The following is a 21536-nucleotide window of genomic DNA, read 5'->3' as shown; positions in this document are numbered from 1 at the left end:
GTGAGATCTTGAAAATATTCACAAATTAAAATTAGACACATGCTCAAGGCATCGAATCACTAATTATAAAAGCTGCAGAGTACTCACACCTATCGAAATATTTATCCTTTATTAATTTCATCTTAACTGTCAGTAATTGATTCTCATTGTAAATGTGTTTGTTTTGGTAATTTAACTTATTTTTCATAAAAAAATATTAAATTGATACTGTTTAGATGTTTTTTTATTTTAATATATTAATAAAAAAATATAAACTAGACCCATTGCAATCGATAAAATAATAATAATAATAATAATAAATTTTTATATCTTGCATTCGGTTATAGGCGTACAAAGTGAAAAGTAGCTGGTTTTATTATAAGTAAAAACCTTTAAATATAAACTACATTCTCATAATAATTAATTTTATTTATCCATGACTCACTTATCAATAAATCATTACAACTACTTATATATAAAAACAACTAAAAAAACTCTAGTAATACTAAATAAAAAAATAAATTATTAAAAAATATAATAAAAAAAATTAAACAAAATAATTATTAAAAAAAAAACCTTTCGCGTCACTTATGGATCACACGTTATTCATTCAACTTTTTAATTAGGCATTGTTGGACGTTAATAAACGTTAAAATGATACTCCAATTAAATTCTAAGAGTGAGTGCTGTACTTGTACTCGTATAAAGTAATGCAATATTCTTTCCACAGTGACAAAATTATGCGTTTCCATGAATATCTTTGTTTCGCCAAATTCATCGAAGTTAAAGATTTAGACAACAAAAAGAGCTCTCTCCTCCAGGACGCGCGGTAAAGGAATTCACGTGAAAAGGAAATTTTTCTTGTTAACTTTGTATTGATGAATTTGGGAGAAATTAATTAATTGATGTATCTTCCTCCTGCATCATTAATTATTTATCACTTGTAATTAAAGAAATTAAAAGTTAACAAGAGAACTCTCTCTTTTCTAATCTTCTAGCCCTTGTTGTCCAGGTCTTTAAATAACTTAGATGACTTCGGCAAGACAAGAAATTTAAGAAATCTGAAAGATTTTTGCTTCTTTCTTTGATTTTTCTTAATTAGTTCGAACTGAAATGCTCATTAAAATCTATTATTTTAAATATATTAACTTATTTGTGGATATGATATATTAATAGGACTATAAATTAAAAAAACTAGCCTGCAGTATTGATAAAGAAAATGACTAAAGATATTTTTCACAACTGAAAAATAAAGAGCTGTAGAATGAAAAGTGCATCACTTTATACGAAGTCCTCAAGACTTCCATTAACAATTGGCAACCTCTAGCAATAATTGTGTGTGCTATCGAATAATATATTTTGTCTGGTCAATCACGTTTCTTGCAAGGAGGAAGCAGAAGAAATCAACATAAGAAAATGGTAGGAATCATTCGCAAGAGAAACAAGTAAGATTCATTTAATTTCGAGTTAACTTCCTTACGCCTTTACGTACGTACCAGCTCTGTATGTCACTTAATTGTTTGATTAAATAGAAAGAGTTGTTGAATAGGATAGATTTCTCTTTAATTGCAGTACTCTGCTAGGTCATTGACTACTGTTTTCATACAAGTCTGCCATTACATAGTTGATGGGATGGAAAGGAAGATCCCACTTTGTACATGCTAATGTGTGGCCTCTTTATATTTCTGGTTTATTGGAAGACTGACGTAATGTGGCTTCAATTCTTTCTCTATTTCGGATGATTAATTAAAAACAAAGAACAGATGTGACCTAATCTTTTATATAGTTTCTTTCTTACAGTAAAAAATATATTCAGATCAATTGGTAGTTTATATCTTTTCTATTCATCAGATCTATTCCTTAAGATTAACTGATTACCCAGCTAAAAGAAAATAACTTTGAAATATATTCATGCTCGTCAAGAGTTTTGAAGGATCTCGTTAATTGTTGGAGTTTTGTAGTACTGCTAGATAGGGTCCTTTAAGTGGGACTTGCCTTCTATCTTTGGCACCTTTCAATCTACAGTACCTCCCCACCCCCTCCTTTTTTTTTTTTTTGGATGAAACATTTTCAGTCTATTCATAACCCATTGCACATCACTCGTCGGAAATGACCACCCCACCACAAAAAATTCCATTCCATTCATTTGTATATAAAGGCAAAGAGCATTTGGCGAAAGAAACTGCGAATGAAGTTCATTTGTAAACTCTCTCTAGGTTAGTAGAGATAGCTTGAACCATGCTATGGTGGTCTATAAACTTCTGGTTCTTCTCTGTAGTTTCACTTTAGTACGACTACTCAAATTAGACCCTTGACCAATACCGATCTGATCTCTCCCTCTCCCTCTCTCTTTCACGCACAATAAATATTAAATACCGATATCATCTAAAAAAATATGAGAGCATCAATGCTTGGTGTTACAAGGAGGATTTGCAATTCTAGGGAAGAGGAAGGTGAGCTAAGAAGAGGTCCATGGACTCTTGAAGAAGACACTTTGCTTACTCGTTACATTGCTCGTAACCGTGAAGGTCGTTGGAACATGTTAGCAAAATGTGCAGGTAAATTAAAGACCCCATGACGAAACCATGTATCAACTCCAAAACGTTAAAATAATTGACTAATTTCTTAATTTGTTTTGGTTGCCCAATTAGTCATGCTCTAACTTTACAGGACTGAAGAGAACCGGAAAGAGTTGCAGATTGAGATGGCTGAATTACCTAAAACCTGACGTCAAGCGTGGAAATCTTACTCCACAAGAACAGCTTTTGATTCTTGAACTGCACTCCAAGTTGGGTAACAGGTATACAATCTCATCATCAAATCAAGTCCTAATAATTAAGGTTGCTGTTAAATCTTATGTGTTATGGACTTATTGTCTTATACTCCTAGATCCTAATATTTGCTTTCTTTTGAAATTAAATTCCAGGTGGTCAAAGATTGCACAACATCTGCCTGGAAGAACAGACAACGAAATCAAGAATTATTGGAGGACAAAGGTGCAGAAAGAGGCGCGCCAACTTAACATTGAGGCTAGTAGTACGAAGTTTCTTGATGCTGTTAGGAGTTTTTGGATGCCGAGATTGCCTCAAAAAATGGAGCAGGCTTCTTATTCTTCTTCCTCGACAACACTTGACTCACAATCACAAGCTGATCATGGAGTCAGGTCTCCATCGTCCAATTCCACAGTTCCTAGTTCATTGTCAACGTTGTTGTGTCCTCCAGAAAGCAAATTGGCACACTATTCAAATCTTGGCAGTGAAAATTCAAGTCCAGTCACAAGCCCTCATGTTCTTTCTGCAAATTCCGATACAATCTCACCGCAGCCTGAAATTCTTGAAAACCCGACTTGTTCGCCTCTCCATGGTGATACTTTCTACAACAACTTAATTTTGAGTGACACCTGCTATGAGGAGGGCAGTTGCTATGACCTAGATGGATTCAATCAGGCTTCTGCTGGAATGGGCACTTATGACAATTCACCATTGGAATGCCAGATGGCAGGAGGCAATTGGGTGTTTGATAGCAGGGTAGATACTATATGGGATATGGATGACATGTGGCAGTTTAGGGACTTGAGAGAAACAGGCATCTAGAGTGGTCCCTGTCGATGATTAGGATCATTTCTATTAATCATCTTGACCCATACTTCATATATATATATATATAACTCCAGCATTATTGGTGAATATTGTAGCTATGTTGAGTATTTTAGAGTTCAAGTGATTTGTTGTTGAAGAAGACTGTATATGTATTTTTTTTTATGGTGTTTGGTATTTTCATGTTTAATTATGAATCACATCTTATTTTAATTATTTTTCATATTAAAATAGTGTTTGAATAACATTTTATTTATTTATTTTGCTTTGAAATAAAGTGAATTTTCTTTTAAGATAAAATCAAAGGTGACTTGCATATTGTGGGGGTCATTTTTCTTTAATTAGAACGACAATTGTCTTTATTTTTATTTTTTATCAAATCATTTGCTCCTTGACCACCAATGCTAACAGATCAAGGGAACCTTTAAAGGTGGTGGTCATGAATATTCCGATGAAATAATGGATAGAAGTGACTACATGTACATCGGATTAGATCACAATCACATCTAGATCTCTTGACATATTCAATGTACTGGACACTATCGTTTGAACTAGGGGAGGGCTGGAAATTGGAATAGAAAAGGGAGTGTGGGGCTAAATTAGCAGGAGGGGGTGATATTGATGCCACAGCCCCAAACAATCAATTTTCCTTCACGTACTACTTCTCTCCTGTAAAATTATTTTAAATTAAACTTTCTTTAGTTTTTTGGATTGATTTGATGTACTAAGATTAAAATATATTTTAAAAAATAAACAAATATTATTTTAATATATTTTTAAATTAAAAAAACATTTTAAAAAAACAATTACATTACTATAAAAACAAACTACTAGCTGAAAGATTGTGGTGCTGGTATCTCCACGTCATTTCAACATAAAGTTAATTTTTAGAAATAGCACGAGATGAAATTTCTAATTTCTATGTACTGGATTGAATTATTACAATAAAGAAATTCAAAGAAAATAGAAAATAGAGACAAAAGGTATCTTTTAATTAAATCTGATCCCGTAGCTTATACATCGATCTCTCTGCGCGCGCGACACTTTAACAAATAACAAGATGATATGCGTCGTGCAATTGGAACCCATATATACTCCTAATTTCCACCATGGGAATTAAAGTAGAATTAATTCATATAATTTGGAATCTTAAGGAGATGATATGAGATTATACTAGTTAATTAAGCTTCGATAATTTGGGCTTAAAGTGGAAGGGCTGCTAAGAATAAAAATATTTTTCCTGGTCGGAAAGGTTAGCATTAACCCATTGCACAAAGAAAATGATCATTCTTTCTATATATTAATTAACTTAGTTTTTCTATATTTTCATTTGAAACTTTAATTAAGTACGTAGTTGTTTTCTGTTTACTGCTAATGGTATGTCTAAAATTATTGTAAAAAGATTTGTTAATAATAGAAGAACCATAAGAAGACGCGTTCGGGGTAAAATTAATGTGTTCGGGCTAAAAAATTTAAAAATTTATTCTAATATATTAATTTTTTTAAGTTGAGAAGACCTTGTAGCTTCCATCACCTGCTCCAAACGGCACGTTTTCAACATTAATTGTGTTCTTGCAACTTTATCAAACTCTTACGGGCCAGGGAAGAACGTGGAGAATTGTAAAACGATCCCTTCTTCACTTTTGACTCTCCCTCTCCCGATCTTGGCTTCCTAGCTGTCATCAGTTTTCCACTTCAATGTCGGCTAATTTGTCAATGATGCATTTATATCCTCTCTCTCTCTCTCTCTCTCTCTCTCTCGTTTTTGTTTTCAGAGGGCCTATTGGTAGGGCCATTTAAACTTTTAATCTTAAGATGACAGATATTTATTTATTTTTCAGTCATATGAACTATGATGCAGACGCTACCGTTTATTTTGAAAAAACTCTGGTCCCAGAAACATTTTTTTTAAGAAAACGATAGTCTCAACGGTGTTTTTTTTCCTATTTTTAATTTTTTTTAACTGTACTATTTTTTTTAAAAAATCCACCTCGAAAAGAAGTATATTTTTTACTTATTAATATATTTTTTTAAAATATCAGCAAAATAATAGAGTTTGAGAAAAAAAGTTAAATAACACGGTATACATGTAGCGATTAGAAATAACAACATTCAAGTTTGTTGCTATTAAAAAACACGATATTTCAAAAAAAAATTGAAATTGACTGCTCATGAGAAGAAATGAAAAGGAAAAAAGAAATAAAATAAAGATTCAACTATAACACCATCAGTATTATCAGAAGGATTTCGATGAAACTTATCAAACAATATCAACTTAGGTCACAAACGATGATAAATAAAGTGGGACGTCACACTTTTTATTAAAAAAACAAATGAATCATCCGTCACTTTTAAACAGCAAATGCAACCTGCTCAGATCAACATCGGTGACATTTATTAATATCATTAGATTCTTCTCATTAAAATACTTATGATAATATTGTTGATGTTGTAATTTGAAGATTTGTTGTGCATCTAATATTTATTTTATTTGGTTTTTTCTCTCTCTTCTCTCTTAAAATGCAACTCGTTTTATTTTTTTGTTTTTGAAATGTGGTGTTTTTAAATAAGAACAAGTATAAATTATGCTATTTTAATAAATATTTTAAATTGTATTATTTAAAAAAAAAAACATGTTAATTTAAAAAAAAAAACTTAAAAAACACCCACGTTTCCTATATGATGTTAGCAGATGAGTTGTTTTAATCTTTATCATCCCCATGCACTCATGCAGTCACCAATATTACATCCATATCAATTCACCAGTACGTTTCACATGCTAAAACATCTAATCCACGATGGACTGGGACCGTCAACTGTTTCATGGATTTACGAGAGACCACCTTTTTCTATTTAAGAGATTGTTTCGCGTTTTGGTTGAATTGTCGTTTTATTATTTTGGATATTTTTTATTTGTTTTGATATATCGATATAAAAAATAAATTTTAAAAATAAAAAAAATTATTATTTAATTTATTTTAAAACACAAACTTCACTTATTCTTTAAAACAATCACTAAAGAATAAGGATGTCAAGACATTTAACTTTATTGAGACTTCCAGGGATAAAAACATGCGTGGTCTCATCTCATGATTGGATATTTTGGTTAGTTCTGGACTATGATTTATGAAATTTGGTACGAAGAGATTTTAAAGTTTTTGTTATTAATTAGTCATCAATCATTCTTTCAACAAAATCTATAAATAAAGGGCGTGTGATATTCGGGGAGTTTTTCTTTTTTTTTGAAAAATATCACAATTACAGGAAAAATTTTAGAGAATAATATAATTTGAATTTTTTTTGAAAAAATAGTATAGCTTGAAAGAAATTATTAATCAAAATCATGTTTTTAATAAAAATTAGGATTCGGAACCAAAGCTTTAATAAAAATCACGATTTAGAATCATGGGTTTTATACAACCAAAATAACGGATCTAATTAAAATATGAAAACGTTGTTCAGCTTTAATATGAAAAATTTGCTACAGCTTGGCTTATATCTTACAGTTTCCGTGAAACCTTACTTTCCCTGAGCTTTGTTTCACGTGGGATCTGTAACAAAGTGAAGGTCTGTCTAAGAACAACGGGATCTTAGTTTTTAAATCTTAGCTTAAAATCTTATAGGCGAGGATGGTGGAAACAGCACCATATTTTAATTAGCTCATTGTCTCCTTTTCTGGGCATGAATAGTTCCATCCAGTTTAAATAAGCACATAGTTCTTTTGATGCAAAGGTATTGTTCGTTTCCCACTTATCTCTCCCGTCATCTCTTTTGCAGAAAAACCAAGATGTCTTCCAGGAGTCACTTTTGCTAAATTACTCGATCGGAGGTAATGATCAGATCATAGCTCCGACTATATTATGCTCAAGTGCTCTTCGATATACGAAAATGAATTTGGATTTCAAGCTTCTTCTTTGATATAATTAACAATAGCATGTTTATAATTAATCACAGCAAGATGAATCTGCCTTTGATCGATGTACTATTCTGCATAGCTTTCGAAATGATTGATGCTCAATGGCTAGCTTGCTATGCGTGCTACACCAAAGGGAATGGCGGTTTTGTTATATAATCACTATTTATGGTAGTGGTTAATTTATTAATTATAAAACCGGTGAAAGTATGTTATTTCTCAATAATTTTTATATCTCATTCTATATTCTCAAAAAATTTATCAATTAGTTTGGTAAAATATTCAAATTCGCGACATCGTGAGACACGTGGATGATAAAAATTAACAAAGACATGTTGAAAGTTATAGATATACATACCGAATAATAATTCATAAACACAAAAAACTGAAATATATAAAATATAATTTCCTCATAAGAAAAACTACACATAAAAAATTTAGTTAGAACTTCTGATTTTTCACAATAAGTTCTTTAGATTAGATTTTCTTTTCTCTAATGTATTTCTTTTTATTTTAAAAAAGGAATATTTATTGTATAAAATATATTTAATTCATTTACGAGTTGTTATGTATTTAGTATATTTAATTGCAGTTTTCAGCGTGTTTTTATTAATTCTCAACATCTGCGTGCATGTTGCAAAGCTCACTCTTCTTTAAAGTTGTAAATTTGATCAGAGAGACCACACAATATTATTAATGAAAATTTAAGGTTCATTACACTCAGTTTTATGGTAGAAGGATAGATTTGATTTTTAAAAAAAAAAACTAAAGAGATCACGCCGTGTTTTTATCTGTTGGCTGGTAGTACTTTTCAATGCACTGAATTGATTTTTACAGATCTTCTTTTATATATGATTCTAACCTCTTTATATAAAAACTGTGCAAAGACAACAAATTAAAAGGAAAAAAGAAAACTTTCCGACGATTTTATGAAACACACCATGGGGGCTTGATTTGCAACAGTAGCAGAATATTAAAAGGTTGCCTTTCGCTTGCGTGATGGTGGCATGTAGCCCGGGATCTAGGAAGGGAAAAGAGAAGAGAAAAAAAAGATAGAGAATTAAAGGTGAAGATGAAGCAATCATGAGAATTGCAGTACTATTCTACACGTGCTGATATATAAAGCTGCAAGATCATGGATGGTCCTCCCTTGATATGGCCCACTGTGTCAGTAGTATCTTGTTCTGATGTGATGATTCTTTCTGGAACTACGAAGTCGGATTAGATAGTTATCCTCGGAAAAGCTAGACTTTACCATGTGAACAAAAAAAATTCTTTGGGTTTAATTTCATGTGAGGGATGTGGAATCCTCGATGCTTAGATATCATTCTTTCAATTCTCAATCACTTCAAACCTATCATTGTCAACACATAAGCGTCAGCATCCTAAACTCTCATATGATTGGGCCTTTCCGTTTTCTTACACGTAAACGTGTTTTTAAAATTATTACACCCACATTTTATTTAACAATTTAAGTTATTAAATTAAATAGTTTTTTGATATTATATCAAAGTCTTGATGACCAAACAATCACAAGTTTGAATCTCACCATCCTTATTTATTTGATAAAAATAAGCACAGGGTATTGAGGGCCTGTACAAGTTTCAAGTTCAAAGAGTTTTCACTTGAAGGGGTGTGTTGGAGAATAATATAAATTATATCTTGAAACATTACCTAACAACTTAAGTTATTGGGTTGAGATAGTTCTTTGACAAGTGTTTTAAAATAATTTTAGTTTAAAAATATATTAAAATATTTTTTTAATTTTTAATATTAATATTTAGAATTGTCAGAAAGCATTAAAATTTTAATTTGATATTTTTTTCAAAATAAATACAATTTTAAAATGTATATAAATACATTCTCAAACATTGATTAATCTTCCTTATTTGTCCTTCCATGGGATCTATTTGTTTTTACATTTCAAAAATATTTTTATAAAAAATTTAAAAAAATTACTTTTTTTACTTTAAATTAATTTTTTAATATATTTTTAAATTATTTTGATCTACAAAATGTTCCAAACAACTGTTATCTTGGGCACTTCACCTATCCCCTGTGCCAAAAATTTCAAGATGATGATGCATGAACTAAGGGCTTTTCAAATGGTGGTAGGTCCAACGAAGTGAAAGGCAACTAGTCACCAGTTCAAAGGCATTGAAATCCTTTAAAAGCCTTGGAGATTGGATTTCAAGATGCCCTACCAAAATGCCACCTACCAAGCTACCCCGAGATGAAGTACTAATGATAAGATGCCGGGGGTTTGTGACTATTCAGTTTATGTGGCTGTGATGCTGAAAGAACTTAGAATATGACAAGGACATTTAAGAGGCAAGGAAGCAAGGTTCTCATTCTTCAGAATAACAGGCTGCAAAGAAAGGGAAAGCCATTTTCTGATGATAACTTGAAAGAGGCAATGCGTTATTTTGCTTATATTTACTGTCTCGTCGTTATGATCCCCCGCCTCAGAACCAGCTCAGCATGCACCGTCATCATTTGGTTGCCATCCAAGTTTTAGCATTTGACACCTACCACACTGCCACGCGCTGGTGGGCTCTCAAGATGCAGTGCAAGAGAGATGCGTCCGAACATAGAAAAATTTATAGCAAGCATGACTGATACAACAGTTCAATTTCCAACTTCATCCATTCCTGCGAGACAAACGCACGCAGACCTCATTTGCCTTGCATGCGACCGCACAACTAAAAATCAGAGGGGCAAACTAGAAAACACTGTTCTAACAATGAAACTAGTACTCAATACTCTCCAGGAAAAAGAACAGCATTATTTGGCATCAAACGTTACATTCGATTCTCCACAGTCCAGGTTGATCTCCACTGCTGTGCCACGGAACAAACATCAAGCTAACTTAGCTACTTCACCCTCTCTCTTTTTTGTGTGGGGGGAGAATTATTGCCTTTTATCCCCATGAACTCCCAAAGCAAGGACTAAACCTGACTTCCTGTTCCCTATCCCCGATGAAACATGCCCTCAAGCTTTACCATACCATGCCAATCGGGAAAAAGTGAAACTTCATGAGCCACATCAATCATCAATCGAAAAGTTTCGAGCACATCTGATTAAACCTAGCAGACTATATATGCATAGAAAAGGAAGCATCCAACTGAAAAGACAAATTTCCAATATGACTCTCCACGTATAAGATGTACAAAATTAAAGCCTCACTAAACACAAGGTAACATTCATGCATGACTTCAGGTAAGTAACTAACTTGAATGTTTCATTTACATATAACAAAGGCTTTGGTGCTTCAATTGCTCGTATCCCTTTCAGATACCAGGTTCCTTTGGTAATAACCTACTTCCTGCTCTTACCATAGCTGTCTCTAAGTGTTACAGTTCGATTGAAGACGCCTCTCAGAAGTAGAGAGTCCTTATCAACCACAAAGTAGCCTGGATTGTGAATGGAAAACACAAATATTAGACGGAGTGGAACAGCATTAATGTCATACATGTAAGAAACAAAACTACCATAGCAAAACCAGTTGCATTGGACATCTAGCTTGGAAAAATATCAAATGGAATGGAAAGGGGTAGTTGCATGTGTTTTAACACCAATTAAGAAGCAGAGTTGCACAAAATTAGTGACTCCAAAGCAACAATTGCAACTTTTTATGCTAAACTTAAACATCACATTAACAAAAAAAATTCAACTCCGCCTGCAGCGTCCACCAATATATCTCACTTTCCAAAGATATTCAGACAATCTAAAACTAAGAGATCTGAAATTTACCAAGGCGTTCGAACTGGAATCTGTCTCCAATGGCAGCATATCTCAGTGATGGTACAGCATATGCCCCAGATATCACCACTTTGGACTTCGGGTTCACATCTGCAAGCCAATCTTCAAGTTCTGCAGGATTCTGAAAAAATAAATGCAAAAGTCATGAGATATCATTCTGTTTTTCTGTAGCAGGGATGAGGGAAAGAATATGAACAAATCCACAGAAAATAAAGAACTGCCAACCTCAGAATTAAATAGTTTAGCAAACAATCTAACTTCTATGCTTAGTGGATCAGCTTCCCGTGAAGGTTCAGCAACCCAGTGTATAACTCCCTGTGTATAGACAAGTTATATTGCAAAGGGTCACCAACAAGCAGCAATAATATTAGCAATCTCAAAAGAATGCCATTCACAAAATCATGCACAATAGGCATTGCACATCATTTTGATACACAAGAATTAGCAAAATACGGTATGGAAAAAATAAAAACCTTTGGTTTTTCTTCTTGGAATGATCATACTCGGCCCAGATCTCAACAATAGTCTCATTATCATCAGCAAGGACTACTTCTGTGCACTTTATCGGGAATGCATACCTGCCCACAAAAAAACACCTTCCATGTTGTGGCAACTTTCTAGAAAAGGATTTGCATACTGAGCACAAAATCTGCCCAGGTAATTTTATGAAGGGGAAAGGAATGTGACAGTGTGCCAAACTCCTGCATACCTGAGCAGGACAGATTTACCAGGAGCGAGACCATAGTAGTCCTTCGAGTCTTTCATCCGAAAATCAGATTGTTCAATGTATACAACTCTGGAAAATGGAACCTGGATAACAGGAAATAATATAAAATAAAAAATTAGAAAATCAAAAAATTGGAAAGATATGAAGTTAGAAAATCGCTAGTGACATAAAAACAGTCAATTTCATCATCTCATATTCTTTACGGTTTTCCATTTGGAAGGCCAGAAGGCAACAAGGCATAAAAATGAAGATAAAAAAAACTTGTAATTTCAAGAGAAAACTCTGCTTCTCTAATTAGAATGTGTTATATATGTCACTGCACTTATAAAAGCATTGGTGTTTGGCGTATTTTAATCATCATTTCAAGGTGAATTTTGATCTTTAGGAACTGTTTAACTTTAAATTGCAAATTTCTTGGCAGTCAGTTGAACTTGGTCAAGCTAGTCCTTCACAAGCTAACCCAATCCAGTGTATGGAGGTTAAACCTGGAAAAAGTGGCACCAGGTGAAACTTGAACTCGTGATGCTTAGAGTTGACAGTTTCATAACAAACGCTGAGCTCAATCCCAAACCAAGAAGTCTACTTTGCACCTTCACCAAATACATAAAATCAGATTTCAGCCAGAAAACTATATTTACCTTGTAGAAAGCAGAAGAATCTTCTGTTGAGGCATCGGGCCATTTTTTAGCATCAAGATCCATAACCAACCCAGAGTCCAGGTTGGTAATGACTACCTGGAAATATAGAAAAGCTGAGATGGAAGCGAGAAGAAAAATGTTCACAAGGAAGGAACACATACAAAACACACCTTTAGAGGCTGCAGCACAACCATTGTACGGGGTACTGTTCTGTTTAATTCTTCTCTTATGTGATACTCAAGCCGTTCCAAACGTATCGTACAACAATCACTAGAGAGGTATGACAATTTTTTAGAAAAGCAGCAAAATAAATCTGATTAATTGGGAATCTCTGACTACTTGTCTAAATATATTATCACAACCTTCTAGTAATACCAATTCCTCGGACAAAAGCATTGATTGCAGTTGAAGTTACACCTCTACGCCTTAAACCAGCTAGAGTCATCAATCGAGGGTCATCCCAACCATCAACAAGCTTCTTTGTAACCAAGAAATTTAACTGCAACAGCAAAACTTAAAAGGGATTAGATTTATCATAAAACAGAACCAGGTGATCATATTTCAAGAGTTCAACAAAATGGAATAATATTATTGCTTGCCTTCCGCTTTGACATCACATTGTTGGTAACATTCAGTCGTGAGTATTCCCACACATAAGGCTGATAAAGATCCAATACATGTAACAGCCAGTAGTATGAAGCACGCCGGGTCTCAAATTCCAGGGTGCAGAGCTGACCAAGATATGAATGAAATTGAAAAACAAAAATCCAAACAGCATTCCAACTTGCTAAAAATATACAAAAGTTGACCGTTTATCAGTACTCGAACTTAAAGAATTGTCTTGAATAAATGACATTCAAGCTCCCTTGGAAATGTAATTGAGAGCCTTAGTGTGAGAATGACAATTTCAGATTATTGTCAGTTAGGAAATTACGAATCAAGATATGAAATTGAAAGCCTTAGTGTGAGAATGGCAACTTCAGATTATTGTTAGTCGGGACATTCCTTCTCCAGAAATTGCTCGAGATCAAAACTAAGTTATTTCAAATGCATTAAAATCAAGCTTAAGATTTTTAAAAAGCCATTAACAAGATACATAAGACGATTATAAACAAAGACCTCCATACAGAAGTAAAAGTAACACTTTTTCACCAGCCATCGGCATCCAATTGATAGGAGCCATTGGCATCCAATTGATAGGAGCCATTGGCATCCAATTGATAGGCCAATGTCAAACTTGGCGTGTCTTGGAAATTCATCCTCAAGATTATCTCAAACAAACTAGAAACAGAAAAAAAAGATACCAATCAGATATCTTGGTCCTTTTTCCATGCGCCAAAATAGACAGTAGCGAAACAATAACCTTTCTAACATTTCAGAAACAGTATTCAAAGACATGTCAGATAGCTAGCAGAAAAAATATGAACAACCAACATCTTCAAAGTTAATACTAGCAAAGTGAAACAAGAGAAAACAGGTTCCTATAAAAAAAATATAACATACCGAATGTGTGATGTCCTCCAGAGAATCCACAATGCAGTAAGCATAGTCATAACTAGGATAGATACACCACTTGTCTCCTGAATGTGGAGTGAACTGAAGGACAGAAAAATCAGACCACCAATACATGTGATAATGAACAAGTTGGGTCATTGATGATATTCATCCAATTACACTTGCCTTGATTCGATAAGCAATGAGGTCATGCATATTCCCATTATCACTCTGCATGTCTTGCTTCATTCTGAGTGTCGCTTTGCCTTCTTCAAGCATGCCCTGTCTCATTTCTTCAAAAAGTTTCAAAGATTCTGCAATAGGTCTATCCCTCCAAGGAAAGTTTCAATCATGCCATGCCATGTCAAGTTTCAAATTCAAAAAGTTTCAAAGATTCTGCAATAGGTCTATCCCTCCAAGGACTGTTCATCTTCTTTTCTCTATACTCCTTGATCTCTTCCGGTGTCTATGAACAGCATTTACAAAATTACCTCTTTGAATTTGAAGTCAGTCAATTCAAAAATATAAGTGCCATGAATGCAAGGTGCAACTGCTATGCTCAGGAAAGTAGCCATATCATGTAAATCACTCATTACGATAAAAACTCTGGTACTAGATAATATCAATTAAAGCATTAATGGATCCCTCCCTCCCTCTCTCATATTGATTCAAAAGTCAAAAAAATTGAAGCAACCTGGTGATCAACATAAGCATGACCCCTTTGTATCAGCTCAACTGCTAATTCATAAAGCTCTTGAAAATAATCACTAGTGTAAGTGATCTGCAGACTCCAGCAGATATTAGATGTCAAAGAGGTGCATAGAGCGGATATAGAAAGACAGTAAAAAAAGAAACAAACCAACAATATAACCTTAAATGGTTTCCAACCCATCCACTCGACAATCTCCTCAATATGATCAATGTATTCTTTCTTTTCAGCTTCAGGGTTTGTATCATCATACCTAAAAGAATAAAGATGGCAAGTTAGACTTCAAAGCAATGGCAGATAAAAAAAACCCGTCCATTTTATTTATCATGAATACAGATGAAGGTCAATCAAGTATGGCTTAAAACCAAGATGCTCCTTCATTCCCATTTTTAAACACAGCATGTGCATGCATGCCCGCACACGTGTGGGTGGGCGGAGATGAGGTAGGCAGGCAGGCATGGGAGTCTGTGCATGTGGTTATACAAAAGGAAAAGGGAAGTATGTTCTTGATGGATAAAGGTTTTGGAGAACATGTATTATTGAGATTTAAATAACACCAGATCCTTGATTAAATAAACTGGGAAGTTTATGGAAAAAAGCATGCTGCATGATCAATGTTCGAACTTTTAAGGATTGTCACTATTTTGTGCAGACCATCATGTTTGACAGAGCAGGTAACATAATAAAGCTGCACTTAGAATTCTAGAAGGATTAGAAGATAAGCATTGAATATAGATGTGCCAGTAGCAACTGTGTCTTCATAATAAAAATGACAGCACTCCTCACCTAAGGTAGCAGCATCCACCTTGTTCCTTTGCGAGGCCAAAGCTAACAAACATTGCCTGAGAAATGTTTATAAAACGAGGAGCTCCACAGGCAAGGCAAATAATAAATCTCAAATCCTGTCATAGTTCCTTTTTAATCAATAACCTCAAAGATCAACATGAATAAAAAATGAAATACCTTGGCATGACCAATGTGTAGATATCCATTTGGCTCAGGGGGGAAGCGGGTATAAACTTTCCTGCTGGTTCTTTTGAGGTGCTTATCAAGCACCTCCTTTGTGTTGCAGCATTGCAGAACAGGTCGATCACTGAAGAATATTTCAGTATGCACCTGATAATCCACAGCAATTAATCAGGTGTTTCCATGTAATAAAAAAACTCTATAAAGCTGCATATGGGATGACATCAAGTAGGGAGATGAAAATTTATAGCAAACATAGTGCACATAGCATGTTTGATTTAAAAAGTATGATCTTGAACAGCACAAGTTTTCATCTTCATTCTAAAGTATGGCACGGATAAACACAAAGTAATGGTGGCAGTTATCGACTCAACCCAGATGGATGTACCAATCAAACAATTTATAAAAATGCTAATATCATAATCTTGGTCTTATTACCACCACCTTCCCAAATACAACCATTGAAAACAATGGTTAATACAGTTTGCCGCAATCCATATTTCACACACCCGACTTCTCCATCCTTTTCTTTCCACTATCTCATATATAATCATCATATCACCAGCAGTGAAGCAAGCTAAGAGCGGTGCTGATATATCTTTTTTTCCTAACTAACAGTCTCATACAAGAAAGTTTAAACTTCATAGACAAAAAAAAGTATAATGTCGATAACTCCAGAAAGGATATAAAAAGGCACAACATCAAAGGTTAAAAAAATGAATAGCAATATTTTTTAACATCAAAATCAGAAAATCATGCATCCCCATAAACACATAGCTTGAAATTTTCCTCGGGATTGGGAAATATCAAGAATGGATTAAGTTCTTCAGGTGGCTGTACTGGATTGTCATCAGCAACTTTTTTATCCTCCACAAGTACATTATACACAATCAAAAATGGAAAACAATCAGAACTCTTATATCAAGGCAGATTCAGGTAAATATAACATCCATGCAATTCCCTCACTTCGACTTTAGCAGGCTTTTCTTTTTTCTGTTTTGAAGGCTTCTCGTTATCTGCTGCAGTCCTTCCACCAAGCAATTCATATAATTTTGCATCAATGAGTTTCTGACAAACAAGACATGGGAAGCAAAAGGTGTTGACAAATAAGAAATAACATACTCCAGCAATTGATAAACCAGAGTTGTTAAAATCCTAGGACCATGTTCCAAAAAACTGAACCCTTCCCTCAGGACACAGAGTGTAGGCAAGTGCCGTAGCAAAGGCACATCTTCGAAATTGAATGTATCATATTTTATATGAGTTCTTATAACACATATTAGGGAACAATAAGCATGATATGGTAATAATTCTTTAGTACAGGAAAATAATTGAGTTCACCTCATGGCTTCAAATGTTTAATGGCCCATTACATTCCCACAGCCAAAAGAGCCATTATGTAGATATTACAAGAAAATAATCAGTTTTCTTAGTTTTTAAGGGTTTTTGTTTTTATTTGGGTGTTAGATTTTGGCTTAATCTTTGCGATCAGTGCAAGTACAAACTGAGGGTCACATAAATTTGAAGCTAAATTGTTACAAGGAGCATCATATTTTCATGAAAAGTTTGAATACACATTTAATGAATAAATGTCACGGAATTCCACACAAAAAACATAAGATTTTTTTTCAGAAGAGGGAATCTGATTTATAAAATAAAAGTGCAATTTTGTCTAGCTTCTTTGAAAAAAGATATTTTGGGATTTTTAAAAATTTTAAATTGAAAATTAACTCCTTTATCTTAAGATAAAACATGTATTTTTTTTATAAGAAAATATATAAGATGTAAAATATAATATTCCAAAACCTAAGTATATGCTAATATCTTCTGTGTCTCTATTGCACCAAGATGTAAGACCTTTCCTAAGGACTCAAAAGTAGATCAATTCTGGGCCCTAGTGACTTGTTCCTTGTGCCTCACAGCCTACAGCGTGCTTTCAACAACAGTGTGATAAACTCCTTTCTAAAAATTAGCAAAAACTCTACCTAAGGCACCGACATTGCAATAAATTCTTTCAGAAGCAAAAAAGTATTCACCTTGACAATCTTTGGATCAGCCCATGGAAGCCTCTTGCGGACATGCCCAAATAGATCTCCCACTAGCAACAAAAATGTACATGCCAGATTAAGAGATTACAATCAGCAAAGGATGGTGAAATGTGAAAGGAGTCTGTATAAAATATGGACTCCAATGAACATCACTAACAAATCATATACATCGAAATATATCTTGGAAGTTTGAAAACAAAATTTTTCATCAAGAGAGAGCACCAACTAGAATGCAGGTTTCAGTACAGAAAGGCTGCAATAAAACCCTAAACTTGAGATGCAAGAAAGATGAAAGGGGGACAGGTGAAGGACGAGGATAGAGTTTGTCTCTGCATTCATAAATTTCTGTGCAAGATAAAACCAAGGGGTAGCATAAAAAAGAAGAATCTGTGTCTTTCTCAACTCCCTCCTCCTTTCTGTCGCTGGAAAGGGGTTATCACACGTGTCACAGTGCATACCAATTCCAGTTTCAACTTTCATTCTCTTATAGCCCAAATAAGCATGAGTATCAATCCTGGTGATAATCCCACATTATCATGATGATGTGGAAAACCAAGAACTAAAGAAATAACAACAGTGGCCCAAAGCACTAGATAAAAATAACAGTCTGCTTGTTCAAAGCAAAGTAGATAACTAGGTAAAAAACAACATGGAGAAGTAACTTAAATTATAAACATTGTTACACTGACCATTTGTTCGATAACGGAGCTCCAATATCGATCCCTTGTTTTGTTCAAATACTTCATTAACACTCCGCTCAATATCTTCTTCAGAGACTTCAACCCCTGCTTGCAAGTACAACAAAGTTACTAATGTCTATTACTCCAAAAAGGAAATTAATCAACTAATAGTGGCAAAACCACTCCGGGTGAGTAACTCATTTTAAAAATATGAGGAAATAACGATGAAATATAAGTAGAACAAACAGATACAGCCACAACGGAAACGGAAACCATAAAAACATAACATGATCCCGGTGCATATGACATAGCTCAGTTATGTTCTATCAAAAGGATAGCTTACCAACACCACAAGCTTCTTCAAATCCCTTCAACTCAAAACTCTCTGAAGCAGTACTGGATAAAAATGAAAATGCAGCTTCTAGCTGGGCTGGGGTTTTAATCTGCAAAAAAAAATTAGAGCTAAGTACTAAGAATCGACCTAATTACTTCAAACAAAATATTCTCATTTAAAATTCTGATTCAAAATTTGCAAGCATTAAAGGAAAGAAAAACTTAAGAGGAAACCAACTAGTCACGCTAAAAAAACTAGTGTCACCATAAAAGGTGAAACAACATATAACCCGAACTTAACAGCATAAAAAAACAAAGGATCAAGGATATTGCAGTCCATACCTTTGTGGTGACAATATATCCGAGCAAAGCAGGGCGATGAATGAGGGCATTTGCTGGGTACTTAGTAGCAACCTGTTAAGCGCACGGGAAGCAACCGTGCTTCACATTAGTATAATATAGAGAATGAAAACCCCTTTGAGCTTTGGATTGAAAGCAAATAAATCCATGGAACCCAGATAGCCAGATTTTACTTTCCAAAAGAGAAAAGAAGAATGAACAAAGGCATAACCATTAACCAACCACTAGGAAACTAAAAATTTCACGAAGTTGTGATGCAAACAGCAGTTTCTACTTTTACTCCATTGTACAGCTTGTACACTTCAAATTATCTAATCGTACCGTGTAAAGAAGATTTCCAATTGTTCGATTACATCCCTCTGTGACACCAGCCTGAAAACAACAAAAGAAAACATATAATAAAAAAAAAGAATAGAGAAGTAATTTTACCAAAATTTCAAAAGAAAAAAAGAAAACACCACACAGAGGTTTGTCGTTGCTCCTCTTTGAATAAAGCTCTGAATTATTTCAGAAACTCAAAGTTAAGACTATCTTCACATTCTAACCCACCCACGCATCCCTCAAACATAAATCCAGTGAATGCAGTTAAGAAGAAGGAGAAGAAATCGAATACCTCGTGAATAACAGCAGTGAGATTGTTGGTAACCTTGTTGTTAGCAATGGTATGACGAGCAGTCCTTTCATCCAGACCGGTCTTCAAGAACAGCTCCAATCTCTCTTCTTCCTTCACCGCCATTCTTTATTTTTTTTTTCCAGATAGAGAGCTAAAGAGGAAGATTTGGATTAACCTTGTAAGGTTCCGGATTTCAAACTATTTTTTTTCTTTTTAAGTTTAGAGATAGAAAATTGATAAAACCCTGATTTAAGGCTGGAATGGAGCCGGGAAGTGAAAGATTGAAGAGAGGAAACTGTGACTGACTGTGCGCGTTTTTCTTTTCTCGGTATTTTTTTAGATTCTCTGCGGACGACCGCTGCTATATTTGTTTGTGTGTGGTAACGGAGTGCATTCGCTATTCAAATGTTTTCAGTTAAAAATATATTAAATTAATATTTTTTATTAATATATTAAAATTATAAAAAAAATATTATTTTAATATTCTTAAACAGAAACAATCTGGAAAAGCAAAAGGATATCAACGTAAAACAGGCTACCCATTTTGCGCAAACTTGAAAACCGTTAGATTATTCTATGAGTCTCATCTTCACCGTCGAAAATGGAATGAGAGGGGAATCAGTTACCTGTCCTGTCAAGGAATTGGGGCGGGCTGTATTTTCTTGGCTCTCTATCGGTTCTTGATATTTTTCCAATTAAGATTTTTGTGTCGCGAGTACCAATATCTATAGGAAGTAGCCTTTTTCGATAGAAATAGATAATTCATTCGCGCTGCGATCAATCTTTTTAAAGTTAAAAAAATATTTAAATATTATTAATAAAGCACTGTAGAACTTGCCATATTCTGAAAGGGGTTCGGCATTCAATAGTAATAAAGCACTGTAGAACTTTTGCCCTTGGATAGTGACTTGTTACGAGAAAATGGCAAGATCAGTACCCAAAGTTTATGATTTTTTTCCAGGGTGTTTATTCTTTCAAAATTGATTAATTGAGTTATTCTATTAAGATGCATTAGAAACAGTATAAAATTTCGAATTTTCAACTATTCTGTAAAATAGATGCTTGATGGACAGCTCGTTAAATTTCTAACGGTTTTAAATAGAAGTACTCGATTGATTGATTTTAAAACTATAAACACTTTGGACTGGTCAGCTTTGGACCGGTTTCAAGTGGACGTTTGGGCTTCGACCGATTGTTTTCCGTTGGGCCCTTACGTCACTGTTGGCGGATCCAATACGCCGGAGAAAACGAATTAACGACTTCATTTTATAATTTTGTATACATCCTCTTTATTGTTTATTGCAGAGTCGCATAGTTAGAGTCGTGCATCCTCTTAATTTCTTTGCAGATTACAAACGTCAAGGTATGAGCCTTCCTATTGCCTTTCATCCAAAGTTTTATCACACCATTATTCAGGTTATTAGCAAATGAATAGGCTGTTTTGCACTGTATTTCATCATATATTTGGATATATTTTAAAAATATATTTAACATGAAAAATTATTAAATTAATATTTTTTTATTGTTTTACAATGATTTTGATGTATTGATACTAAAAATAAAAAAATATTTTAATATATTTTTAAATAAAAAATATTTTATATTATAATAACAACCACATGAAAAAAAAATCAATTTAGATTTAAATTGTTAGGTAAGATGCTAGTTTTAAGAAATGTTTTTTGGGAGGGAGAAGGACATATGTAGCTGGTGCTAAC

General features: G+C 33.9%; 2 protein-coding genes across 2 annotated transcripts; one reads left to right on the top strand and one right to left on the bottom strand.

The window, feature by feature from the left end:
- The first annotated feature begins 2144 nt into the window (after positions 1-2144).
- On the top strand, positions 2145-3791 carry LOC7475581 (transcription factor MYB62). Its single transcript, XM_002315899.4, has 3 exons — positions 2145-2537; positions 2650-2779; positions 2906-3791. Exons 1-3 carry the CDS (start codon positions 2375-2377, stop codon positions 3570-3572), a joined length of 960 nt encoding a protein of 319 aa, XP_002315935.1. The 5' UTR covers positions 2145-2374; the 3' UTR covers positions 3573-3791.
- Positions 3792-10613: 6822 nt separating this feature from the next.
- On the bottom strand, positions 10614-20181 carry LOC18102565 (glutamine--tRNA ligase, cytoplasmic-like). The gene is given in 25 exon segments (XM_052456016.1): positions 10614-10901; positions 11242-11371; positions 11476-11565; positions 11724-11734; positions 11737-11828; positions 11960-12060; positions 12616-12711; positions 12786-12885; positions 12978-13114; positions 13215-13346; positions 14119-14211; positions 14296-14449; positions 14532-14575; positions 14804-14890; positions 14981-15071; positions 15605-15660; positions 15782-15936; positions 16564-16651; positions 16751-16852; positions 17821-17882; positions 18522-18617; positions 18856-18955; positions 19188-19259; positions 19527-19577; positions 19819-20181. Coding segments are annotated over 25 exon segments (2358 nt in total). The 5' UTR covers positions 19942-20181; the 3' UTR covers positions 10614-10806.
- Between the last annotated feature and the right edge of the window lie 1355 nt (positions 20182-21536).

The sequence above is a fragment of the Populus trichocarpa genome, chromosome 10, assembly GCF_000002775.5.
Source record: "Populus trichocarpa isolate Nisqually-1 chromosome 10, P.trichocarpa_v4.1, whole genome shotgun sequence".
Classification (NCBI taxonomy): Eukaryota; Viridiplantae; Streptophyta; class Magnoliopsida; order Malpighiales; family Salicaceae; genus Populus; species Populus trichocarpa.
This window is presented reverse-complemented; position numbering and strand designations above follow the sequence as displayed.